General features: G+C 19.5%; 2 protein-coding genes across 2 annotated transcripts; both read left to right on the top strand.

The window, feature by feature from the left end:
* The first annotated feature begins 44 nt into the window (after window positions 1-44).
* Window positions 45-8711, top strand: LOC122509384 (synaptic vesicle glycoprotein 2B-like). The gene is made up of 11 exons (XM_043623402.1): window positions 45-606; window positions 1111-1158; window positions 1238-1399; window positions 1913-2075; window positions 2513-2634; window positions 3482-3720; window positions 3993-4340; window positions 5191-5326; window positions 7077-7236; window positions 7692-7819; window positions 8558-8711. The coding sequence occupies exons 1-11, from the start codon at window positions 603-605 to the stop codon at window positions 8593-8595; spliced, it is 1548 nt and encodes a 515-aa protein (XP_043479337.1). The 5' UTR covers window positions 45-602; the 3' UTR covers window positions 8596-8711.
* Window positions 8712-9333: 622 nt separating this feature from the next.
* On the top strand, window positions 9334-18684 carry LOC122509383 (synaptic vesicle glycoprotein 2B-like). The gene is made up of 13 exons (XM_043623401.1): window positions 9334-9467; window positions 9567-9667; window positions 10850-10935; window positions 11231-11278; window positions 12478-12639; window positions 13069-13231; window positions 13649-13770; window positions 14149-14387; window positions 14670-15022; window positions 15662-15801; window positions 17401-17560; window positions 17793-17920; window positions 18341-18684. The coding sequence occupies exons 3-13, from the start codon at window positions 10881-10883 to the stop codon at window positions 18385-18387; spliced, it is 1617 nt and encodes a 538-aa protein (XP_043479336.1). The 5' UTR covers window positions 9334-9467; window positions 9567-9667; window positions 10850-10880; the 3' UTR covers window positions 18388-18684.
* Window positions 18685-21627: the final 2943 nt, after the last annotated feature.

The raw sequence follows: 21627 nt of genomic DNA, 5'->3' as shown, positions 1-21627 counted from the left end.
ACGCTAAATATTAAAAGAATATTTTTGCCAATTTAAACAAAAATTCCACCAATCAGCAGCAATTTGAATTAAAAATTTTCGCTGACTATGAATAATTATTTTTACGGCAATTTTATAAAAATAGAAAGAAAACAGTGGTTTCTGGGTTTTTCCCAAGATTTTATTAAAATCTGATAACTAAAATTGTTCCATTAAAACGATTTCTCAATGAGCAGTTCCATTAGTTAATTTTACTAATTGGAAAATAAATTGGCTTAAGTTTGTCGATATAAAAATAACTTTATTCTTCATTGTGATAATTAATAATCATTTAGTTATATACATTTAATTTTCTAAATGAAAAAAGGACCGTCAGACTTTACTTATCACGTTAATTAAATATTGACAAAATTATTTTTTTGTACACTCTGTCAAGTGCCACACATTTTTAGAAAGAACATTTTAGAAAGACGAGACAGTATCAGAAACAGTTTACAATTTCAACAGACAACTGTTTCGCGGAGATATTATTTGAATTTATCAAAAAAAAAAAAAAAAACTATTAAAGACTTTTTTATTCTCAAAACAAAATTTGATCATTTTTTTGCTTTAAGTTATTGAAAATGAGTGAGTATGAATTTTTAAATAATTACACTCTAGAAATATTGTGAAATTTTCTTTAGCAATTGGTGTCGAAAAGTGTTTATTTTTTTAATTAAATTTTTTTTCCTACATTTTCTACTATTGCTATTTTTGTCAATTTTCTCTATTCAAACAAACTTTTCGTTTTGTATCGTCGTATGATTTTTGATGTGACACTACTTTGAATATTGAATATTCCGTGTCTTCTTTTTTTTGTTTGAGTTACATAAATTTCGAAATTTTTTTCATTATTTGCTTCCTAACTAAAAGTAATAAGACGATAAAGGAATTTAAAAATAGAGAAATATTTGTTTTTTTCAGTAAAAAGGAAATAAAAATAATTTTATTATTAGATTCTAATTTAAAGAAAATTTAGCATTTAATTTAGTAGCTTTGTTAATTTAATAAATAAATAATAATTAGGTAGAAAATTGGGATAATTTTGTCAAATTGTTAAAATTTTTTATCTGTTGTCATTTATTTTTTTAGAGGTACAAACGGAAGAATCTGCCGTTCAAGAAGCCATTGATAAGACAGGTTTTTAGCATTTTTCTATTATTAGTAAATTAAATTAATTATTAATTAACTAAATAATAATTTGATAATTCTTTTGCAGGTTTTGGTAAATTTAATTTAAAAATTGCAGCTATAGGGGCCGCTATTTATACAAATGCAGTTATCAGTATTAGCAGTATTGGTTTTGTTTTACCAGCTGCAGCGTGTGATTTTCAAATGACAACAATTGATAAAGGACGAATTGCTATCGCATCCGTTTTAGGTAATTTTCTCCTTCTTTTCTTTTTATTCTTTTTTTTTCTTTTTTTAAATTTTATTACATTCAGAATTAAAATACAAAAATAAGTTATAAGGGATTTTGATTAAAAAAAAAATAATTCCAATCTTTATGAAAATTTATTTTTTGAAAAAAATGTTAATTAATAAATTTTTAAAGAATGATTCCAATATTTATGAACCGCCTCCGTTTTTTGATAATATCTTTCATTTTTTTTCACTTTTTTTTCTCCTCGTTTTTTTTTAAATTCATTTTCATTAAAAGAAAGGAGAGAAAAAATGAAGAAAATTTATCACATTCAGAGTTAAAATACAAAATTAGTTATAATAGATTTTTATTCAAGGAAAATTAATTTCAATCTTTGTGAAAAATTTTTGAAAAATTTTATAGGTAATTAATAAAATAATAGAAAATGATTTCAATTTTTTATGAAAATTTATTTTGAGGAAAAAAATATTAATTGTAGAATTTCATGTTGTGAAACAATTTAATTTACAGGCTCATTGTTTGGACCATTTGTGTGGGGAATTTTAGCAGATCTGAAAGGCAGAAGAATAGCTTTAATAACGACATTATTTATTCAAGGGAATTGTGAGATTCTGATGTCAATAATCTCTAATTACTGGGGATTTTTATTCCTTAAATTATTAAGCGGTTTTGCGTAAGTAGATTTCCATCATTTTTTTTTTACTTTTAATTTTACTTGAATTATATATTTTTTTAAATTTCTTTCTCAAGTTTTGCATTTCTTGAATAATTCTTTAATTTCTCAATTAATTTTTTAATTTAATCGATTTTTAAAAATTTCTGAATTAATACTTTAATTTAATTGGTTTTTTAATTTCTAAACTGATTTTTTATTTTCTGAATTGATTTTTTAATTTCTGAACGGATCTTTTAATTTCTGAATTCATATTTTAATTTAATTGAGTTTTGAATTTCTGAACTAATTTTTTAATTTCTGATCTAATTTTTAAAATTTAATTAGTTTCTTAATTTCTTAACTAATTTTTTAATCGAAATTAATATTTTGATTTTTTATTTAATTATTTATTTATTGAGCTACATAATGTGAAAAAAAACTCTTTTTTAATTCAGGGTGATAGGCGAAACAACGTTACTCTTCACATACGTGGGCGAATTTCAGCCGAAAATTCATCAGAAAAAAATTCTATCATGGATCAGCTTTGTAATGGTGGCCGCACAAATTATTGTGCCACGTAAGTTGAATTTTTTCAATTTCATATTTATTTTGATAATAATTAATTTTTAGAAATTAAATTCATACTCAAGTTTAAATTCAAAATTTTTTATTCATATTTAAATTAAAATTTTAATTGATATCTTAATTTTCAAGTTTTTTCAAAATAAATTTTGAATATTATTTCTTTTTTTTTTATTCACCGTCCAATTTGTGTTATAAAAATTTTATTAATTAACAATTATGGTAAAATGACATTAACAAATGTTGATACCGTTTCTAAATGTTAATTAGATTTGTCACCAATAAATTGAATAAAATGCGATGATTGATTATTTATGTAACGAAATGATTATTCAAAAAATTGTCTATATTACGTAAGAAAAATTACGTTTAAAAGTTGTTTCTTCTATGTATTTTATTTTTTTTTATTTTAATGCATATATCCTGTTTTGCTTTGTATTCTTATCTTAGTGATTCAATATTCTTTATTCAATTTTTGTTCAAGTTTTTGTTCAAATTTCTGTTCAAAAATTTTTTGTTTAAATTTTGCTTTAATTTTCTATGTAAATTTCTCTTTTATTTTTTGTTTAAATTTTGGTTTAATTTTCTATGTAAATTTCTCTTTTATTTTCTGTTTAAATTTTGGTTTAATTTTGTGTGAAAATTTCTCTTTTATTTTCTATTTAAATTTTGGTTTAATTTTCTGTGAAAATTTCTCTTTTATTTTCTATTTAAATTTTGGTTTAATTTTCTGTGAAAATTTCTCTTTTATTTTATATTTAAATTTTTTGTTGGAAATTTTGCAAAAATTTTTGTTTAATTTCCTATTGTGTTGAAATTTAAATTTAAATTTTTTGTTACAGTTTTGGCGTGGCTAATAATACCACTGGATTTTGAATATAGACGTGAATACTTTTTATTCCGTTCATGGAGTTTATTTGTTCTCGTGTGCGCCTTGCCTGCTGAAATTTTAGTTATTTGGCTCATTTTTTCACCCGAGACACCAAAATATCTTGCTGAAACTGGTCAACATTTTCAGCTAGTCAATGTCCTCATTAATATGTATGAAAAAAATAATGGAGGAACAAGTGAAGATTATATAGTACGTAAATTTTTGTTTCGAAAATAATTTATTACTATACGTGCAATAAATTATAGTGAATAATTACTAACATCTGTTTCAATATTCTGTTTTTGAATATAAAAATTAATACGTATAATTATAATATTATAATAATTAACAATACGAATAATTATAATATAATAATAATACGAATCATTTTTAATTTTTAATTATTAATTAATAATTAAATTAAATTACAAAAATAATTAATAATAATTTACTGTCATTTTTATCTTCTCTTTTTTTTCCAGAGAAAATTGGGAACCTGCGAAAGTCGCGGTATGGGCGATTTAGTAAATTTCTACAACAGCAATATGTCATTATATAAAGGAGACGAGAAAACATTTAAGAAAAAGGAATTACGAACAATGTTGAATGATTTTAAAGTACAAGGGAAAAATGTCATGAAAGATCCATATCTAAAGCGATTGCTCATTCTCTCGATATCGATGTTTTGTTTTTCCTCATCGTTCTATTCTCTCCTCATGTGGTTCCCAGAAATTTTTCAACGATTTTCACAATTTCAAGCACTTTATCCAAATGAAACGTCAAGTGTTTGCTCAATTTCTAAGAATCTTTTGCCACAAAATAATACACAGGTAAAAACAAATCCTCAAGTAATTTTAATTTTAAAAACAATATTTGCATTAAATAGTCTGAAAAAATAATAATAAAAAAAAAATTATTTTCCATTTTAAAAAGAAATTTATAATTTCGAAAATATAATAATCCTTTTTATCGCAAATAATGTTTTATTAGACTCATGTATATTTTAATAGTAAAAATTATTTCAAAATTAAGTATACAATTTATTGTCTGATTATACCATGTGTTGCGGTCTTACTACTGTCAATATTTGTGGAAATAAAAAAATTGTCTTTAGTCTAATATTTAATTTGCTATTCACTATACAGAATAGTGAATATTTTATTTAACACAAGTATATAATTAGGAATTATAAATTCGACTTCCTAATAATTCTTCTTTTATTATTTTCGATAGAAGAATAATTACTTTTTTTACAATATTACTAAACATGACAAAAAAAAAATTGTGATTTCTTAATTTTCATTATTATCTATTTTATTGTACAAGCTTAAAAATATTTCTAGATAAGAGAAATTTAACATTTAATTTATACATAAATTATAATACAAAATTACTATAATCATTTTCCTTCTAGTTTAAGGAAAATAATAAATTGTAATTAAAATTCATTTATTAAATTTCTAGAATATCCGTTTTAATTTCAATTAATTATTTCTTGTTAGTGAATTTATAATTTTTAATTTTTATACTAAAATTTTTTTTTCCTAAATTTCAGAATATTTGGGTGGAAAAATCGTATATTAAGGGCATTTGAACCTTGATGACGTCACACATGCTTTGCACAATCTGTAACGTCATCAAGGTTCAAATGCCCTTAATGATTTTTTTTTCTTTTTGCAGAATTTAATCTACAAATGTCCGAAAGAAGTAGATGTCAGTGTGTATAAAAATTCATTGTTGCAAGGATTTAGCGCAATTATTCCTAACTTACTTTTACCACTTTTCGTCGATAAACTTGGATTTCGATTTTTCGCAGGTTTCTTGAATTTTACATTTTTATAAAATGAAGTTTGATTAATTTAATTCACATTAAATTAATTCAAGTTTTAATTCAATTATTAATTCACATATTAATTCACAAAAATTTCGAATTCAACTTTTAATCGAAACATTATTTCAATTTTTCATTCAAATATTACTTCAATTTTTAATTAAATTGAATTATTAAATTAGCTATTAACATAATTATAAACTGAATTCAATACAATTTTAATTAAATTCCTCGAAAAAATTCAATTATTTTTGAAAATTTTTTTAAATTTCTTAGCAACATTTCAATTATTTTCCTAATTATTTTTCATAAAAATGTTATTTTTTTCGTAGGAATTTAATTGTTTTAAAACATTTTAGTAAAATTCTTCGCAGAAATTCAATTATTTTCAATACAATTTCAATAAAATTTTTCAAAAAAATTCAATTATTTTTAAAAATTTGATAAAATTCTTTGCACAATTCAATTATTTTCAAAAATTTTGTTTAAATTTATTCTTTATGTGAATTGAAATATTTTCAATAGAACTTTAATTAAATTTCTCGAAAAAATTCAATTATTTTCGAAAATTAAAAACAAATTCAAGCAAGATTTCAATTATTTTCATAATTTATAAAATTTTTCGCAGTAATTTAATTATTTTAAAGAAATTTTTGAAAATTTAAATAAAATTCTTAGCAAGATTTCAATTATTTTCATAATTAATAATATTTCTCAAAAGAATCCAATAAAAAAAAAATAAAAAAATTTTCTTAATATTATTAATATTATTAATTACCTAATATTAATATATTATTAAATATAAATATTATTAATAAAATATTATATTATATTATAGAAATATTATTAATTATGAAAATAATTGAAATCTTGTTAAGAATTTTATTTAAATTATTTAAAAAAGAATTGAATTTTTATTTAAAAAAAAAATTGTAATCAAATTTCTCGAAAGAATTCAATTATTTAAAAAAATGTTAATTTTAACATTCTTTGCAGAAAATCAATTATTTCCAAATAATTTGATAAAACTCTAAAGGTATAAGAATTTAAATATTTTTAATATTATTTTAATTAAATTTCTTGTAAGAATTAACGTATTTTTGAAGATTTTAATTACATTTTTTGTCAAGAAATTTAATTGTTTTGAAAAAATTGGATAAATTTCTTTATAATAATTAAATTATTTCAGATTCAAAATTATAAAAGAAATACAAAAAAAAATATTTTTTACTGAAAACAATTTGGTTTCAATTAATTCTTGAAATTTTTTAATGTTTAAAGTATTGAATTAAAATTGCATTACTTTTGAAATTCAAAACATTAAAAAGAAAAGATATCAATAAAATTAGGAAACAAAAAAACTAATTTAAAATTATTATCAGTTGAATTATGAATTACGTATTAGTTTAATTATTTAATTAATTATTTACATAATTATTAATTTAATTATCAATTGAATTTTGGATTTAATAATTAATTAAACTAATAGTTTAATTAATAATTTAATTATTAATTAAAAATTGAAGTTAAGTTGCTGTTTAATTATTAGTTAAATTACTAATTTAATTATTAATTTTTTTTTCTTTTTTTATTTGCATTAAGGGGATTTGAACCTTGATGACGTCACAGTTTGTGCAAAGCATTAGTTTTAAATTTGTGACGTCATCATGGTTCAAATGCCCTTAAATATTATTAAGTATTATAATTAATACAATAATCGAATGTTTTTTTACAGTAACTCTATTGAGCATTGCATTTGCTTCGACGATAGGATTATTATTTGCAAATACATATTTACAAAATGTGGTACTCTCGTGTACTTTTAATGCAGTAATGTCTGCATGTGCCAGTGTCATGTATTCATTTCTTGTTGTTCTATTCCCAACGAATGTGAGGTACTTTTGAAAAATACTTTTATTTATTCCGGCGATGATGCACAAGTTTTGAATTTTTAAATGAACGAAATAATTTTTATTAAAAAATTCTCATAAATTACTGATTGTAATAAAAATTAAAGACTAAAAAGTTACATTTAGAAACTTTATAATTAATTTTCTTGATAGTGACACAAAATAATTGTAGTGAATAATTAATTTCAAGAAGAAATAAATAAATTTCGTTTATTCGAACGTTCATAACTTTAGGATCATTCGAGTGATTATAAATCGAATATAAAAATTAATTATATATTTAAGTTGAATATAAAAAATAGTTATTTATATATATTATTAATTAATTATTTATAATTAATGAATATATTATTAATTATGAATATATTTTGCTTTAACAAAATTTCGAATTTTTTAAACATCCAATATTTTTAATTTAATTTAAATTTTTCATTTTCCAGAATATTTGCATCGACAATATCAGTATTCTGTAGCAGATTAGGAACGATTTTTGGCAATGTTACGTTTACCTATTTAATCGACAATTACTGTACAATTCTGATCTCGAGCGTTGCTGTCCAATTATTAGGTAAAAAATTTATTAAATTAAAAATACAAATATTCTTGACTTGTTCTCGAATATAAAGTACATAAGGAATTAATTAAAATTTAAATGTCATTTCTTTAGATTATGATTTATGACTTGTGATTCAGTATCAGAAAAAAAATTATATAAAATTTTTATAAGTTTTTTCTCCATAGAATGTTAACGTTCACGTTCAATCCACTTAATATATGTGTAAAATTATTAATTAATTTTAAACTTTTCCTATATAAGAGATTCAATTACAATTATTTAGTTCAGTGTTTGTTTGATCAGTAAAACTTAATGATTCTTTTGAAAATTTGATATTCTTCTTTAGATTTTTCTAATATAAATAAAATAAATAAATAAATAAATATTTAAATATAAATTTATTACAGAAGAATAATAATTTCGATAATTAATAATTTAATAATTTAATAATTTGTATTACGAACTTTTTATTGTAAAAATATTGTGTTAGTATTAATTAAATTAAATTAAATTAAAATATTTTCTTTTTAGTAAATAATAATAATTTATTATTATTAATATTATTATCTAATTAATTGCAATAGATAAATTTTTTAAATATTTATTATTCCTTATTATCAATTGATAATACTTTTACATCGACTTCAACATTTTTTCCTACATATATTTTACATAAGTAAATTGCTCACTTTGATAGTAAACGTTTTAACAATGTAAAATAATTATTTGTTATTTTAATTTTTGTTTCAGTGGCGACAATACTTAGTTTGACACTTCGGAAAAAATAATATAATTTTCAATTCGTGTGTGAGTGTATGTATTAAACCAGTAGTTAAATATTTTTGATAAGTTTTTTTTATCGTGCAATAAATAAGGTAATTAAAAAATATACGTTAATTTAAGTTTCTCGTTATTTTAAAAACAATTGTAATTTAAAAACAATTCATAAATTTTTACACAGTCTACTGTTACATTTAAACAAAATAAATAATTTCTTCTATTTTTTTTGTTCATTTTGTTTATTTAAAGTTTTTTTACACAAATTTTTATTGACTGAAAATCGTAATATTAATGATTGGACATAATTATTTTATAAATGATTAAGAATAATTAATTCAAATTGATAATTGAAAAAAAGAACTTAAAATTACGAACAATAATCTTTTTTTTAATGGAAATGAGGAAAAAAAAGTAATTTTATATTTATCCAAAGAGTGTTTTTTCTAATTAAGTTCTTTTAAATAAAAGAATTTTTCAGTATAATGGAAAAATTATTTTATTGAATGAATTGAATATAAAGTTATTTAATTTACACTCTAAAGGAACATTTTATTTTTGTATATTATTATATTACAAAAAAAAAAAAAATGCGCACATATTATTATGTATGTACAATGAAAATTTAATTATCGAACACTATGTTAAATTTTCAAAAGAAAAATTGTATTTTTATTTATAATTGTTTATGATAATCAGAAAATTAGCTTATCTTCACTAGTTTATGACGTGAGTTAAAAAATAATTATAAAATATTTTGCGACGATCAACATATATATTTATAAATTGCAAATAAGAGGAATCAATTTTTTCAAAAATCAAAATGTTATGCTAATTATAAAAAGGAAAAAGAAGTTCATTCAACAAACATAGATATGTAAAGGTGCACAATTTATTTTATCTCCCACCTAAGGTATAAATTACGCAAGAGAATTATTTCCATTTAATTTATATATTTTTTCTTTTTTATAACAACGAACAGAGTCAAGTGAAAAATTGTGGTTCACATTAGTGCGTATGTGATTGAAGATCATCGGATTAATTACTGCGATATTGGATTAAAAATTTTTATTTTCTAACGAGGTAAATGGAAGAGAAAAAATTTCACTCTCTCAATTTTTAATTCTTTTAATTAAAATTCTAATTTTAATTTAATTTATAATTATAAAATACAGTGTAGAATTAATTATAATTTTAATTCAAAACTAATTTACAAAAAATGTTTTGAGTGTAATTTCGTTTTGAAAATAGAATTTAGAATTGATTTTAATCTTTTAAAATGAATTAAATTAAATTTTGTAAATTGAATTTAGAATTAATTTTAATCTGATTGTAAAATTAAAGATAAAATTAACATTAATAATTACTATTGTTATTGTTATAAAAAAATTATAATTATTGGCATCGTTTTCTTTCTATTAACGGAAATTTGTCATTACTATTAACTAACTCTGTTGTTGTAAACTTAAAATTAGGTGAATAATAAGTATTATCATTTTGAAAATATAATAATTAATTGCAAAAAATTTAAATTTCGCGCAACAATAATTTAAACTTAATTTATTATTTAGCAAATATATTATTTTCTGTATCATATGTCATTTGCTTCTTAAAGTTTCAGTACATATGTGACTCGAATAACCTTGACTTTTATTCTCAATTTTCTTCATTTTTTAATATTAATTTACCATTAAAATATTAATTAAATACTATTAATTAAAATAAACTAGATAAAATAAATTAAAAACAAAATTAATTTAATTAAATTTAAAAAGAAATACATTAATGTAAATTTTAAAACAAAATAATTTTAATTAAAATAAATTAAAAATAAAAAATTAATTTAAATAAATTTCAATTTTTTATTAATTAATTTTCTACGAGAAAATTTTTGAATGTTCGAATGAACAAAATTTTCCTGCTTCTATAAATACTTTCAGAAATAACTTAAATAAAATTAAAAAAAGAATAAAGTACCTAAGCAATTATGTATTTATAGTTGAAAATTACTTTTTATTTAAAAAAAAAAATATTTTTAATAAAAATTCAAATTTGAAAGAAATACATTAAAAATATTTATGTAAAGAGGCGATTTTTTTGATGATTCAATATTTCAAATTGGAGCGTTTGGAACTTTAGGGACATAATTAATTGTAAACTATTGGAAATTTTTTATTAATTTAATATTTTTTTAAATTTTAATAATTTAATTAATTAAAAACTATAGCAAATTAAAAAAAGAAAAATATTTGAATTACATTTCAGTTTTTACAATTATTTACAAAAAAAAAGAAATATGGGCAACAAGCAAACATTGAAAATCACTTCAATTGGACAAAATGAAGAAACAGGTAAATTATTGTTTCACAATATTATAAATCGTAAACTGAAGATGATTCCATGTATATAATTCTTGGAATAAAACAATTTTCCTTGGTAATTATAAAATTGAAAAATGAAAACTTAATGATCAGGAAGATGCGGTGTAATTTTAATGATAGAGTGTGTTATATATTTATATATTCATTAAATACACCATTTATATTTTATAATAAACACAGTAATAAAATGAATGTGTTTATTAAATATTAAATCTAATTTACGATCATTGTGAGACTTTAATGATTGATAATAATTAACTTCTAGATTCGAAATCAAAAGAAGGAGTTGCTGAAGATTCAATTAATGCAGCAGGTATGTAATAATTGCGAATACATTTTTTTATTATTTATTATTTTCACTTATGTTATCATTATTATTATTTTATTTTTATTTTTTTTTAAATTTTTATTTTTATTTTTATATTTTTATTATATCATTAAATTAACGCACATAAAAATTTTGCATTTTGTAAAATTAATAATTATAATTATATTTTATAATTAATTATTAATTTATAATTAATTTTATATCAGTTTCTCGCTTTGTCATATAAAATAGAATTTTTCCTAAGTCGTGTAATTTATTAACGATTTTATTCTTATTGTTAAATTAAATTTATATTTTGCAGAATTTGAAGAAAAATTAATTTCGTTTTCGTAATTCTTTTTTCTAATATTCTCCTGATACGAGTTTGATGGAATTTTTTTCTCTTCTTTTCTGTCTTATACAATTTAAATTTAATGAATTTGATTTTTTATTTATCTAATTTAATTTATATGCAATTTTTTTAATTTAACTATAACTTTTTAATTTAATTAATGTTTCGATTTAATTATTTTATTAAATTAATTTTTTTAATAATTAATGTTTTGATTCTTAATAATTTTTTAATCAATTTTTACTTCCTTATTTTATTTATTTTTAAGTATTTTTATCTAATTCATTGCCTTTTCTCTAAGAAATATTGTTTTACTTTTTTTTTAACTAATTAATTATCAACTAATTTTTTAATTTAATTATTGTTTTGATAGAATAATTTTTTAATCAATTTTTTTATTTAATTCATTACCTTTTCTCTAAGAAATATTGTTCTACTTTTTTTAAACTAATTCATTTAATTTATTGGATAATATAATATAATTAATTATTAAAAAAAAAGGGAAACAATATTCCTCAGAAAGATTTGAGTTTTTATTGTCACTCTTTTTTTAAATAATTAATAATAAATAAATTTCTTCTTTTAATTCATTGACCTCTTTCTGAGAAGTATTGTTTCGCTTTCTTTTCTTTTCACAACAATTATAAATTTTAGTTATCTGTGGAAGCAAGAAATTTTTTTTTCTCTATTTGCTCATTATAATATTTCCCATTGTTGCATCATCCACAGTGCATTTTCAAGTTCACTATTTATTTTTTCTTTTTTTTTTTTGTCTCTTATATTTATCTTTTCAATTTTTCTCTTTGAATTTTTTTCTTCAATTTTACGTTTATAATTCATTTTTTTAAAATAGGTTTTGGCAAGTTCAATTATAAAGTAACAATTCTCTGCTCATTGATTTACATAAATGCGGCATTTAGCATTCTCAGTACAGGATTTATTATTCCGGCTGCAGCTTGTGATTTTAAAATGACGACAATTGATAAAGGAAGAATTATCACAGCTCCTATATTGGGTATGAATCATATGGAAAAAAGGAAAAATTTATTTTTATTCCTTTTTATTTTCAAAATTTTTCTTTGTTCTTTTCTATTTTATTTATTTTTTATTTTAGGAAACAAAAATAAATTTTTTTATTTCTTTTTATTAAATTTATTTATTGATTATTTTTTTGGTAAGAAAAAGTAATTTTTTTAGTTCCTTTTTAATTTATTTATTTTTGTTCCTTTTTAGGGAACAAAAATAAATTTTCTTTGTTTTTTTTCTATTTTATTTATTTATTTTTCTTTTTAGAAAATAAAAATACATTTTTTTCGCCTTTTTTTCCTTGCGTAAAATTAAAAAAAAAAAACAAAAAATCTTACTCTCAGAATTTTATCAGTAAATTTTTGAATTTAAAATACAATTATTTTTAACAAAATAAAAATAAAAAAAAAAATTATAGGTTCCTGTTTTGGTCCATTTGTCTGGGGATTTTTGGCTGATGTTAGAGGACGAAAATTTTCACTCATTATTGCCCTATTTTTACAGGGAAATTGTGAATTATTGATGTCTATTGTTCCAAATTATTGGGGATTTTTGGTATTGAAATTTTTTAGCGGCTTTGGGTGAGTGAAGAAATAAATTTAATATAATATAGTTCATTAGGAATAATTAATAAATTATTAATTACTAAAATTAAATAATTTATATTAATTACTAATAATTAATTATTTATTAATAAATTTAATAATTAAATTTAATTTAATTCATAAATTTAATAACTTTTATAAATAAAAAGGTTTTTTTAGGTACTATAAAAATTTATTTAAAAAAAAAGGTTTTAATTTTGACAAAATGCGTTTCCGAAATTCGTACTATTTTCTTCTTATTTTATATCATTAATTAAAAAATTTGTTAATTATTATTTTTGGCTTTGAATTTTTAACATAAATAAAAAAAAATGCTATAGTAAATAATTAAATACAAATAACAAATGAAAATTGTTTATTTTAAATGTATAGGAATAATTTTCTGCCTTACAGAGTAATAGGACAATTATCTTTATTATTCACCTATGTCGGTGAGTTTCAACCAACAAATTATAGAAAAAAAATTCTCTCATTAATGGATTTAGCTTTGATTGTTGGAATGATTCTAGTACCACGTAAGTAATAAAAATTAATGCAAATAGAATTTTTTATTTTATTAATTATTATTAATTATAAAATATTCGCCTATATTTTACACTGTATTTTTCTTTATTTTCTATTATTTATTTTCATTTATTTAGTTTTGTTTATTGCTAATTTTTTTATTTATTTTATTTTTATTGCTATTTTTTCTATATTTGCATTCATTAATTTTTATTTATTTATTTTTTTTATCAATGCTAAAAAAATTCATTTTTGATTTCATTTTTATTAACGCACTTATCGAATTTTGTTTATTTATTGTTTATGTAAAATATAATATTATTTTAAAATATAAAAAAATAGATAAATTTCCAAAAAATACTTGTATTGATTTTTCATTTTTATTAAAGTTTTAGGCTGGTCAATAATTCCACTGACATTTCAGTATCGAAACTCCTTCTTTTTATTTCGATCTTGGAATTTATTTATTGTCCTATGTTCAATACCAGCCGAAATTATTGGACTCTGGCTGATATTTTTTCCGGAAACGCCAAAATATTTAGCAGAAACTGGACGGAATATTGAACTCTTCAATGTTCTCGTCAAAGTTTATACCGAAAATACAAATAAATCTCCGGAATCCTATTTCGTAAGAAATTTGCCGAAAATTCAATTTTTTATGTAAATCATAATAAATTTAATTTTTAATTATTTATTTTTTTCTTTCATTTATTTGCATGAATAATTAATTTTTTGAATAATAATAATAACAATAATAATAATAATAATAATACTACAAATTTTGCATAATTTCTTTTGACTCATTTTTCTGAAATATTTTTTGTAAATAATTTTTTTTTGTCTCACTTTATTGAATTATTTTTTTTTTCTAAATATAATTTTGTTATTTCTTTTTTTTCATGTTTTGCAGAAAATTCTAAGCGAATGCAAAAATCCATTAACTCAGAGTCTTGCATTAAATTATGTGAAGAAAAAAGATTTTGAAGAGGAAATTGATTTCAAGAATGATGTGAGATTAAAATCAATTTTATTTGATTTTAAAAATCAGGCAAAAGCCATTCGTGCTGCTCCTTATTTAACCAGAACTATATTGGCTTGTTTAATTGCATTTACAATAACATTAGCGTATTATTCATTTCTTTTATGGTTTCCTGAAGTTTTTCAACGACTCGCTCAATTTCAAAATAAATTTCCCAATGAGACTGCAACAATATGCTCTATTTCTGATCGAATGTACTCAAGATCAGTTAATTTAAGTGTAGAGTAAGTATAATTTCATCGATAAATATTAAATAACAATAATAATAATAATAATAAAATTCTATAATTTTATAATAATACAAATAATAATAATAATCGAAAAAATAATACAATTTTATTTTTCAATTAAATATTGTATTTTCCATTTTCTTATTTTTTTTTAACATTTTAAATTTTTATCAACATTTTTTTATTAAATTATTATTTGAAATTTTATTTAAATTATTTCATTATTATTTAAAATTTTCATTTAAATAATTTATTTAATTATTTAAAATTGTCATTTAAATCATTTATTTAATTATTTAAAATTGCAGTTAAATTATTTTTTTAAATTATTATTTAATTATTACCTATTTAATTAGGGTCATATGCGAGACAATATTTTGCGGTTGACGTCAATAATAGTGTAATTAGAAAAAATTGAAAAAATGGTTAATTACCAATTAAAATTATTAAGATGAAAAATAAGAAAAAAAATTAATCGAAATAAAATAGAAAACAAAATTATTATTAAAAATTTTTAATGTTTCGATTTAGTGACGTCAGGATATGTTGATGCATATTGACCCCTATGAAGCAATTCTTTTAATTTATATTTGTCAGCGTAATTAGTTTATCGCTTCTTTTTTTATTTGACAGACAAATCGACCCTTTTGGATGTGATGTTCCAATTGATAATAGCGTGTACATTAATTCATTATGGCAAGCCGTTGCCTGTATACCATCTTCCATAATTTTAATAACTTTCATTGACAAAGTGGGATTTAAGTATTTTTTAGGTAATTCTCTTTTTTTTCTCTTTTTCTCTAATTTTAATTTTTCCTTATTAACATAATTGAAAATAATTTAATAATAATTAGATGCAACAATTTTGATATTAATAAATTAATTATTAACAATTTTATTATTAGTAAATGTTACTTTATAACTATTATTCGAAATTTTTTATTTTTAAAAATTCAATTATTAACTAATTGACTGTTTAATTATTATTTATTATTTTCAAAAATGCTAATAAAAGTCTTCGAAAGAATTCAATTATTTTCATAAATAATAAATTTCTCCGAAACAATTTCAATTATTTTCCAAAATTTGAATCATTTCTTTGTAAAAATTGAATTATTCACTTAAATAATTCAATTTGTCTAAAGAATTCAATTATTTTCCGAAATTTCTCTGAAATTCTTCCAAAAAATTCAATTACTGTAAAAAATAATAAAATTCTTCGAAACAATTCAATTATTTTCCAAAAATTTGAATAATTTCTTTGCGAAAATTCAATTATTACAATAAATAATAAAATTCTTCGAAACAATTCAATTATTTTCCAAAATTTCTGTAAAATTCTTTTAAAGAATTCAATTACTGTAAAAAATAATAAAATTCTTCGAAACAATATTCAATTATTTTCCAAAATTTACAGAAAATTCTTCGAAAGAATTCAATTATTTTCATAAATAATAAATTTCTCCGAAACAATTTCAATTATTTTCCAAACTTGAAATCATTTCTTTGCGAAAATTGAATTATTTACTTAAATAATAAAATTTGGTTAAAGAATTCGATTATATTCTACAAAATTTCTATAAAATTCTGTCAAAGAATTCAATTACTGTAAAAAATAATAAAATTCTTCGAAACAATTCAATTATTTTCCAAAATTTGAATGAAACTTTTTGCAAGAATTCAATTATTTTTAGGTCAAATTTAATAATATTATTCAAAAAAATTCAAATGTCTAAAAAAATAACAAAATTCTTTAAAAGAATTCAATTATTTTCAATAATTTTAATATACTTCTTTACAAGAATTCCATTATGTATTTCTAATAACATTTTTTAATTAAATTCCATGAAAGGATTTTTTAATTATATCCTCAAAAATTTTAGTAAAATTCTTCACAGAAATTCAATAACTTTCAAAAAATTTTAATGAAACTCTATGCATAAAAAACAAGAATAAAATTATTTCAGATTTAAAATTATAAAAATTATAAAATTTTTTTTAAAAAAGTTAGAATTATAAAATCTATAAAGTCTTTTAGAATTATAAAATATTTAGGTACTTACTAACCAAACATTATGGAAAATAAAATAAATTTCTACATTTTTCTTGCAAAAATAAAATATTTTAATGACCAAAGAAATAAAATTAGTGGAAATAATTATAGATAATTTTTTTTTCTCTTTAGTAATAATAATAAAGTAATGAAAGATTTTTAAAAAACTAAAATAAATATTAGGTCAATGAAAAAGTAAAACGAAATTTAAAAAAATTAAAATTCGACTTAAATTGCGAGAGAGAGAAAAAAATTGATCTGAATTGATTATTTCTAAATTAAATAATTAAATAATTGTCTATGTAAAATTCTTTTTCAGTTGCTGCTACATTAGCAGCGTTTTTAACAACAATTGGAATGTTTTTTGCCAAAACTAAATTGCAAATTATGATTCTAACGTGTTTATTCGAATCCATGACATCGATTTGCATGAGTGTGATATTTTGTTTTGTCGTTGTTATATTTCCAACAAATTTTAGGTAATTTTTTGATTTTATTTAAAATTTTAATATTTTATACAGAATTTTATTTTCATGTAATTTTTTAATTTTATTTAAAATTTTACACAGAATTTTTTTTCAGATAATTTTTTGATTTTATTTAAAATTTTATAAGCAGAAAAAAAATAAAATATGCAATTTGAAAAAAAAATATTTTTGAGAAAAATTTAACACATATATACTTATTTAATAGTATATTAAAATTTTTCAGAGTATTCGCGGGAGCATTAGCTATATTTTTCAGTCGAGTAGGAAGTTTAATTGGAAATATACTTTTCAGTTATTTAATTGATAATCATTGTGTTCCATTAATTTACATAATTGCATTTCATCTATTATGTGAGTATCGGTGTTTGGAAATAATTATTAAAATAATATTTTTTATTTATTTATTTTTTTCACATATTTTTTACACTTATTTGTTGTATTTTGTTTCATACAGTTTTCAATTTATTTCACATTTTTTCCAATATGTATTTTTTGATATTTTGTTCTATACTTATTTTTTGATTATTGATTTTTATTATTTTTATTTTATAAAATATTCGATTTTATTATTTATTTATTAATTTATTTCTTTCTTTATCTAAGCAATGTATTTGTTTTATTTGCATATATTTGTTTTATTTTTTAACATTAAATATTGTATTTGATGTTAAAAAAATCAAAGATCCGAAAGTGGGGTGAAAAAGATATTTTTCCCCCCCTAAATAAAATTAACAAAATAAAACTAATTTTCAATTTTATAATATGTTTCAGTGGGAGCAATATTTTGTTTAATGGTCAAAGAACAAAAATACGTTTAACTGTGATTTTAATGAAAATTTTGTATACATTTGATCAAACAAAAAAAAGAAAAAGAAGTTGTTTTTATTCGCCGTCGATTAAAAGAAATTTACATTTATTTTTATACATCAAATAGATTATAATTGACTTGCAAAAAGAGTACTTCTAATTTGCAAAAGACTTTGTATATATTTAATTGTTAATTAGCACTATTTGTAGTATTATTATTTTTATTACTGTTCTACCTCTTTACTTCTACTTTTCTACTCTCTACTATTATTCAACATTGTTTCTCAAATTTCCATTTTATATTGTATAAATAAGATTCTATTAAATTTTGTACTGAAAATCGTTTCTTTCTATAAAAAATAATTGAAAAAATGTCCTACAAAAGTATTATAAAAAAAAATGTTCTACAAAAATATTTTCTAATTTTGTATAATTTTTTAATTTTCTAATTTTTCAGTTTTATATTTTTCTAATTTTCTATAATATTCTACAATCTTTCAAGAAAAGCGACATTTATTAATATTCAAAAGAACTGTGTACTTGAATATATTTTAATAAAGAAGTATTGCCAAAAATTAATTTTTTTGTTTATTAGAAAGAAAGTGCGCGTCCACGTGTGTGGAGAATATTGGAGAAAGAATTGACTGTATGACGTAAATCTCAATATGTTTCCTGTTTATTAACCCGATAATAATAAGTACATCAGAAAATTTTTCAAGCCAACTCTAATTCATATATGGAATTAAAATTAATGGCCTATTAAAAAAAAAGTTCCTATATAAACAATATTTGTATACACACGTATATTGAATTATACGCACAAGATTTGAAAAGAATTTAATGGAAGAAAATTTACAGTATTTTTGGGAAAAAAAATAGAATTTTTTAGTAACCTAATTTCAAATAATGTCAATATAATTATTATAATTAATTCTATTGACATAGATAGAAATTTAAACATGTCATTTTTTAAAACACGTGACATAATTTTATTTGACTATAGTGTGTCGAAATAAACCTGACATTGAAAAAAACAAAATTATTAAATATGCGTAATTTTTCTACAAAATATCGAAATTTTCGTAATGTACTTATTATTTTCTATTTATAAATTAATTTACTACTCGCAATTTCGAGTTTTCTTATTCGAAATATAAATTATGTTTATATATAATAATGATAATAAAAATAGTAAATCTTTCAAATTTTCTTAGAATAATTCACAAATAAAATTAATTTTTCAATAATAAAAAGAATAATAATATTTATATTAACAATTTTTTTTCACAGAAAGAAAATGGTAATTTTAAAGAAAATCAAATTAAAAAATTATTAATAAATTAATTAATATTGATAATTGATAATAATAAATAGTAATAACAATAATAAATAATAATAAAAAAATATTAATAAATAAAATAATATGTTTGAAAAACAAAATTTTGTTGTATAATACAAATAAAATAGATTTTTTCTATATTTACAGGTAATTTAATTATTTTCCTTTATCAATTTTATCGTTTCACCAAAATAATTACGTAATTGTTTTCTATTACAATTCTTTTTTCAAGTATTTTGAAAAAAATGTGCAAAAATTTTATTTTTCTCAGTATGTACAGTTTCATCTTCAATTAAAAAAAAATTGTTCCAATGTGATCTCTAATGTAAAATAAAAACAATTTTATTTTTACTCTCGCAATAATTATGTTTTATCATTAAACGTGTATCATAAAAATGAACTTCTCAGAGTTCATTGTATAACTCCCGTGTTGAGGTTCAATTCTTTTTTTATTTTTAAATTATTTTATTCTTTTTGAACATTGTTTCGAATATTTCTTTTATTTTGTTCTGAATATTTTTGAACTATTTTTTTTGTTTCGAATATTTTTGCATTTATTTTTTTTGTTTCGAGTATTTTTTTGTTTGGAATATTTTTTTGGGTTTCGAGTATTTTTTGCTTCGAATACTTTTTTTGTTTCGAATATTTTTTTCGATTCGAATTTTTTATTTTGCTTCAAATATTTTTCTTGTTTTGAGTATTTTTTTGCTTCAAATATTTTTTTGTTTGGAATATTTTTCGATTTGAATATTTTTTTTGTTTCGAGAATTTTTCTGCTTCGAATACTTTTTTTGTTTCGAATATTTTTTTCGATTCGAATTTTTTTTTTCCTTCGATTATTTTTCTTGTTTTGAGTATTTTTTTGCTTAGAATATTTTTCTGTTTGGAATATTTATCGATTCAAATATTTTTTTTGTTTCGAGTATTTTTTTGCTTCGAATACTTTTTTTGTTTCGAATATTTTTTTCGATTCGAATTTTTTATTTTGCTTCGATTATTTTTTTTGTTTCGAGTATTTTTTTGTTGCGAATACTTTTTTGTTTCGAATATTTTTTTCGATTTGAATTTTTTACTTTGCTTCGATTATTTTTTTGTTTCGAGTATTTTTTTGTTGCGAATATTTTTTTTTGTTTCGAATATTTTTTTTGTATTGATTATTTTTTTGTTTCGAGTATTTTTTTGCTTCGAATATTTTTTTGTTTCGAATATTTTTTCAATTCGAATATTTTTTTTGTTTCGAATATTTTTTTTCTAATATTTTTTTTTGTTTCGAATATTTGTTTTCGTTTCGAATATTTATTGTTATTTTTTATTTTATTTACATTTTATTTTGAATATTGTTGAAAAATTAATTTCCACCCCAAAAATTTAAATGGAGTTTGTTTATAAATAAAAAGAATAATATTATTGTGCTTCTTTTAAATCATTTGATACATGATTTACGGAAATATAATTTTGTATGAATAATTTTCGGTCAAAAATAAACATTATCTAATCTAATTTCGGGCTTTATTATTACATTACCATTTATTAATCTAATCATAAATCTAGAGTAAAAAGACCGGGATTTCCCTTATTTCACATTTTCCAATACACTTCTTTTTCTATTATATTAATTATTATTTAATTTAATGATATTAACGTAAGAAAATAAGAAATAAAATAAAAAAATATTATAAATATTTTTTCAAAATAAATATTATCAAAAAATTATTGATTGTAAAATAAAAATTAAAAAACTGTGAATGTTCAAAAAATTCTTTAATATTTTAATATTAATTTCAAAATTGAACAATCGTAATTTCTGGAGGAAAATTAAATTATTTTTTAATTAATTTTCTTGACGCTTTTTATTTTTTTTTAAATCAGATATTAATTATTTTTTTGAAAATCAGGCGATGATTAAAAATAG

This window comes from Leptopilina heterotoma, unplaced genomic scaffold (genome assembly GCF_015476425.1).
Source record: "Leptopilina heterotoma isolate Lh14 unplaced genomic scaffold, ASM1547642v1 Lhet_60, whole genome shotgun sequence".
In the NCBI taxonomy this organism is placed as follows: domain Eukaryota; kingdom Metazoa; phylum Arthropoda; class Insecta; order Hymenoptera; family Figitidae; genus Leptopilina; species Leptopilina heterotoma.
Note: the sequence above shows the minus strand (reverse complement) of the source record. Positions and strands in the feature narration are given on the sequence as shown.

Coding starts and splice junctions, on each gene's coding strand:
- LOC122509384 (XM_043623402.1), top strand. Junction 1,400..1,912: donor TGCTATCGCATCCGTTTTAG/GTAATTTTCTCC, acceptor TTTAATTTACAG/GCTCATTGTTTGGACCATTT. Junction 5,327..7,076: donor TGGATTTCGATTTTTCGCAG/GTTTCTTGAATT, acceptor GTTTTTTTACAG/TAACTCTATTGAGCATTGCA.
- LOC122509383 (XM_043623401.1), top strand. CDS start 10,881: ATGGGCAACAAGCAAACATTGAAAATCACTTCAATTGGACAAAATGAA. Junction 13,232..13,648: donor AAATTTTTTAGCGGCTTTGG/GTGAGTGAAGAA, acceptor TCTGCCTTACAG/AGTAATAGGACAATTATCTT. Junction 17,921..18,340: donor AATTGCATTTCATCTATTAT/GTGAGTATCGGT, acceptor AATATGTTTCAG/TGGGAGCAATATTTTGTTTA.